At 34.7% G+C, this 6,380-nt stretch overlaps 1 protein-coding gene and 1 pseudogene across 2 annotated transcripts in view; one reads left to right on the top strand and one right to left on the bottom strand.

Moving 5' to 3' along the window:
* PRKCH (protein kinase C eta) overlaps positions 1 to 6,380 on the bottom strand; it is a 194,949-nt gene that overhangs the window by 86,773 nt on the left and 101,796 nt on the right. For both annotated transcript variants that reach the window (XM_006915103.2, XM_025049138.1), the window contains exons 3-4: positions 2,558 to 2,708; positions 120 to 154 (exon numbers count right to left, since the gene is read on the bottom strand). In XM_006915103.2, coding sequence (XP_006915165.1) covers positions 120 to 154; positions 2,558 to 2,708 — 186 coding nt within the window. The remainder of the gene's footprint in view (positions 1 to 119; positions 155 to 2,557; positions 2,709 to 6,380) is intronic.
* On the top strand, positions 6,181 to 6,299 carry LOC112482479 (annotated as a pseudogene).

The following is a 6,380-nucleotide window of genomic DNA, read 5'->3' as shown; positions in this document are numbered from 1 at the left end:
CATCTGGCCTACAGAGTAATTTTTCACAACCTCAATGGAATGTATCCTGTTTCTTCTTGGTATAATCACTTTTTAACATAGGAACAAGATTAAACATAGTTTTAAAAATGGTTTCTTACCTTGGCATTGATAACCCTGTTTCCCAAATACTCCCCTGTTCAAGACAACAGAGAAAAAAGTTTTATCAGTTGAATATTTAAGCAACAGTTTTCCTATAATTACAGTACTCAAGGAAAACAGATTTCATTCTCTGATTCTTTATGAAAAACACACTTTCAGAGAAGAAGCAAAGATGATGTGCTTTTTGAGCCCTTGTTTGTTACCACGAGACACATAGGAAACCCTCTGATGGACAAGAATGCTGCAAATGATACAAATGGATGGCTGTTGGCAATTCTCACTCCATCCACCTTTGTAGCAATCCCCCAAATCCTCCATGAAAAACAACCCTCATCTGTACGTGGGTCTGATGTATTGCCCTATCACCTAGTATTGCTCTAGCATCCTCTCCCACATACATGTGAAGATGTATAGAGTGAAATAAACAGATGCAGATACACATATGGACATAAACAGATGAGTCCACTGCAGCTGCCTGACCCAAGGCACCCTCCCTCTTTCCTTTCCCACATCACCCCGGAGTCCATGGGAGAGTAGAAGTATGGCCAAAATATACCCATCATGTCCACAGCTTCTACCACTGTCTCTTCCCAATATAGTCTCTGGGTGATGGTAATATAATTCTTCTCATTAACAAACACATGTACTAAACCCACAGGGTGTGCTAGGTTCTGAGTCAAGTAGCTAACATATAGCATCTCATTTAATCCTCACAAAATTATGCGAGATAGCGCACATAACAGGAGGATTAAGAGCACAGACCCTGAAGCCAGATGGCCTGGATGTGAACTGGGGAAGTTGTTACTTCTTTGAGCCATAGTTTCCTCTATAAAAAGGGATAATGATCACAGTACCTACTTCACAGATTTATCATGAAGATAAAAAAAAAATTGATAATGTAAAATACTGAGAATAGTGCCTGGCATTTTAAGTACTATATCAAAGTTATTAAATAAACAAAATAAAATTATTGTCTCTATCGTGCAAATGAGGAGACACTGATGAGTTATATAACTTGTCTAGGTTCATACATCTAGTTGGTGATGAGATTAAATGTCAGAGTCCATAGTTTTAACCATGTATATGTAACACATATACCGACATTGTGTGTCTGGAGGGGAAGGGGAGAGAGATGACAGAGAGACAAGGCTGGTCGGGTGGGGGTTGTTTCCTTCATGGAAAAAGTTTAGTGAAATTAACAAATAAGTTTCCATTAAGAACGTCAGTTGAGGTCACAGGTTGTCACCACAAATACCTATAGGGACAGGCAGGTCACAAAAAGGAGGGTAGCAGAATGATGTGACATGAAATACAGAGCAACGAACAGTCACTCTTTGGGTCAGACAAACCACAGGGAGAAGTGGGACTCCAGCTAACTAGAACGTGCAGCCTTCTGCGTAGAAGGAAAACGGGCTCAAAGATGCTCAAGCTTCATATTTTTTCAATAGAAAAGGCAGTAGGAACTTTTTCCTAAAGACTATAGTTGTGATAGCACATTTGTAGGCTTCCCGTCAACAGCCAGTTTGGGACCTTTAATTTAGACAAGACACTATTCTTGGTTGCAAATGACAGAAACACTAACTAACCCTGAATTCTGACTACTAAAAGGTATAAAAATCAAAGTATTAAAAAAAAAAAAAAACAAAGTAATTGATCAATATTCAGAAATTACTCTGAACCAAGTGCTTTTGCCTTAAACAAAATGACTCGTATGCAACAAAAACATAGATGTCCTTTCATGCTGCAAATATTAAACTGTTTTCTCCTGAGATGGATGTGTGTGTATGTACATGTGTATGTGATAGGGTATCTCTTCTTTTTCCAAATAAACATGCTAATGTTGCCTCTAATTGAAGATAATTAATACTTAAATTTATTTTACATTATAGATTTGCCACTGAGACATAAGCTTGAGTCACATGTATAATAAAGATATTGCCCCAATTCATCTAGGATTTCTTAACTATTAATTATCTTAATTCCTACATGCCAGGGATTAATATGATCACTAAAAGCTATTATCATTGGCGACATACCATAAGGCTGAAGACTACCTTGTGCTTACTTTACTTACAACAATTAATTTCCATAATTCATTATATGATTCATTCCTTCTTAATGCACTACTGTTGATATATTTTCTTCCTCAGGAGCAGATTATTTATTTGCTGATTTAGCCTCTCATTTAGTGCTTTTTGACCAGTTCGTGATTCATTAACACCAAAATGATTGGAAAAAGAAATAATATTCAAAACTTGGATCTGTAAATGCTTTAGATTTTTTTTTTTTTTTTAAGATTTAAAATTGTCAGGTCAATTGAGTAGAGTAAGAGGCAAATATCGATCCTAAAACAATTCTTAAAAATCATGCTTTCTCCCAAAATCACACACAACCAGAGAATGCCTCTTAGCAGGAGAGAAGCCAGGGAAAGTCTTACCAGATGAATTCCCTGCAGTGAGAGCAGTAGGTGGGCTGCCTCAGATATGTAGCCATAAACTTGTGTCCATTGATCTGGTGGACTCGCCTTCGCATTGCCCTTTGGCGCTTCCTGGTAAAATGTTTGAAGATCCGGTCTCTCTGGAGGGTAGCTGCATATTAAAAGAAAGGAAAAAAGAATAACGTGTAATGAATCTATCTGCACCTAATGTATGAGAAAGTCTGATTGTTCAAATACTCCCTAAATTATCGTTTCTTTCTTCAAGATGCAAAACATCCCAGAAAATCATCATGTTTTTCTAGTGACCTTAAGACATAATTTTTGAGGTTAGACCTATGTGCAGACTGAGATTTCCATTGCCTGGTTATAACTGGCTTTCTTGAGTCAGTCTTCCCTGCACAGATTATAGGTTTCCCAGGGTTCCAATGCTCCAGTATGTGACAGCAGCATGGTCTCCTAGCTCCTGTCCAGCTGTCTAGGATTCAGGTCCATTGATTGGCTGTAACTACTGGCTGGTTAAGCGGGGTTTATCATTATTCCCCTTTCATTCTGGCAACCTTACAAACTGAATGAGTGGACCGCCCGCAGCACAGTGACAGCACTGCCTGAAAGCATCAGTCCCAGAACCATCTCTGTTAACCTGGAATAGGTAGATACGGAATAGGAGTAAAACATATAACTATTCTAAGACATAACAAAAAGAGAAATCAGGATTAGTAATCACTTTTTATGTCATGGACCACACCCCACCTCCCAGAGATTCTAGTGAAGCCTGTGGGTCCTTTATCAAGATAAACCTTTATAATCTAAAAAAATAAGATATGTAAAATTACAAAGGAAATCAAGTATCAAAATATATTTTAAGTGAGATACAGTAATATATATATGCTTCTTCTATAATTAATCACTGGTAGACGTATTCATAATAATTTTGAAGTAGTGATGAGGGTTAAGTTGCATTTCATAACATCTGTGAAAATTGTAATATATGTGATAACATAAGTACTGTTAATACTACTGTGGTCTGCTTATGAGTGGAAGAAAATGCTACATTTACATTACAGGTGTAATGAAAATAAAAATGAAAAATTTTTTCTCAGTTAAATTTCTGGATCATCAAAATTCTAATGATGGATCCCAGGAATCCGCCCCCTCCCCTCTCACCCACTTATATCTAAAGCTTGCTCATAAATACCGATGCAGGAGTCTTCATCGTTGAAGGCTGTATAGTTACAAAGTGAATAAGAAAGCAATATAAGAAAATATTAGTGAATATTTTCATGTTACAGGGTCTTTCCCTTCCTGTTCTTCTATAGTTAGTCTCCAACACAAATATTTTTTTCACTTAATGAAAGCATCTTTTTCTGGCCATCACATTGGCTTCTTAGTTAATTGGATGTCATAATATATGCAATAAATGTCTTAATATGCAATATAAATTAATTGCAAACTAAAATTGAAAATCTTGCAAGAGTTGAAGAATTTTCATGCAATCTATGGAAAGTGATGCTTGAGAATTCACACCCAAAGCCAATGGCAGATAAGGCTCTGGCAGAGTTATATCAGTTAACAACTGAACAAAAGAAATTTGATACAGAAAAATGACATGATGGTCATTTTGAGATAATAATGTGCATATCAGCATATAAGGAAAGGCTCCTAAGAAAATGATGATGCCTCAAAAACTTGTTAAAAAATATCCTATTTAAAACTATATTATGAAAATCTAAAATAAGTAGTATTCTGATAAAATTACCTAAAAAATATTTTTTTCTATAAATGAGTACCTAGAGCAAACTAACAAAATTGTTTGACATATTTACATAATTTTAGTTTCCTTTTTCAAACGCCTCTCACTTTTTAACTATTAACAAAATTTAGTCATTTTGAAGGATTTAGTTTATGTAGATTTTTCCTAATAGCAATTACATTCAGATAACCAGGAACTTCTATACTATCTAACATTAGCTTAAAAGGAAAACCACTGTAACCAAGTGAGAATTTTCCCAGGAACATAACAATGGTATATTATTAGAAAATAAGTATGATCATTTCAGAAGTTGAAAAAGCACTTGATAAAATTTAACTTGTAATCCAATAAAAAACCTTTTGAAAAGTAAGTCTAGAAGACTGCTTCTTTAATATGACTAAAACATTATGCTCATAGGTCAAAAGCATTAAGCTGTTAGTAATTTTAAAAAGTTTCCATGAAAGTTAAGAACAAATAAGACCAATTATAATGGCTATCACTTAACATTATTCTGAAGTACTTGCCAAAGCTGTTAGAAATGAAAACAAAATAAACTATTGGAAAGAGGAGGCAAAGCTATCATTTGGAGTTGTTTCATACATGACTACCAACTCAGGAGAATTCAGCCTAATCTATTAAAAACAGCTAAGATGGACAGTAATAAATCACTAAAGGTTAACAAAGCTTTAGTATGTCGAAAGAACCAATTAGAACATATAATTTAAAAAAATCCCATTTACGTAGCTACAAAAAACAAATTATCTAATTTGCCAAAAATACAGGATTCATCTGAAGAAAACTATAAAAACCCAACCGAATAATATGAAAAGATATGTAAAATGAAGATAGTATAAAACTGTCAATTTGTTCTAAATCAGTCTCTAAATTCAACAAATTCCCAATCAACATTCGCAAAAGATGTTTTCAAACTTGACAATTTTTTCAAAATTTGGTACCATAAATATTTAAAAACTGTACAAAAATTTCAATGAGGAAGGAGTTGTTCTACATATTAAAACGTATTCTAAAATTACAATAATTGAAACAGTATGCTACCACCTCAAGAAAAATCCAAAACTAGAAATCAAGTTAGCTGAAAAAATATAGTTCAAATCAGAAAAGACAGATTATTCAATAAATGGTGTTTAGACAACTAGATAGCCTTTTAAAAATAACTTTACCTAGCTCCTTACACCAAAATAATCTCAGATAAATGTTGAGGAAATTATAGAAAGATAAGAAAAGAAGGAAAAATACACACTCCTAAGAAAAGGATAACAAAACTCTAAGGCCATAAAATATTCAGATTTGCAACTTAAGAAATTTGAAATTCTTTTTGGTGAAAGACACAAAACAAAATTGAAAGAAATAAACTGGGGAGAAAATGATTTGCAACACATAACAAAGGGCTACTGTTTATAATATGTAGAAATCAATAAGAAAAAAGGATGAACAGTCTAGTAAAAATGAGGCAGAGGATATGAATAGGCAATTCATAAAACAATAAATGCAAACAATAAACATACCAAGATGTCCAATCCTATCCAAGATGGACATGTAAGAACCAGGAGGTTAATAACATTTTATTTCTTAAAATGACAAATACTTGCAAGGATTGCTCACACACCCATTCTTATAAGGGTGTGGGGAGATAGGCACCTCCATCCTCTACTGGTAGAAGTATATCCAGTCCTGATCCCACTGCCTCTGGCTATGTTTATTCTGCAAGTCAGTGTTCCCATCTATAAACCGCTAGTGCTTTATTCATAGGTTTTTTCAAGGACTGAATGAGGTAATGCATTCAAAGTGTTTAGCACAGATCTAGGCACATGGTAGCATCTGACACATGTAGCTATTTCAAGAATACAGTTGTTTCTACAGCCGTGCTACCCTGAACAAGCCCGATCCTGTCTGATGTTGAAAGCTAAGCAGGGTTAGGCCTGGTCAGTACTTGGATGGGAGACCACCTAGGAAGACCAGGTGTTGTAGGCATAAAAAATAAAGAAAAATTAAAAAATATAAGGGATTGTAAACTGACAAGGTCCTTGCAATCTGTGAGGTCAACCAAGGGTT

Source organism: Pteropus alecto, unplaced genomic scaffold, assembly GCF_000325575.1.
Source record: "Pteropus alecto unplaced genomic scaffold, ASM32557v1 scaffold276, whole genome shotgun sequence".
Lineage (NCBI taxonomy): Eukaryota > Metazoa > Chordata > Mammalia > Chiroptera > Pteropodidae > Pteropus > Pteropus alecto.
Note: the sequence above shows the minus strand (reverse complement) of the source record. Positions and strands in the feature narration are given on the sequence as shown.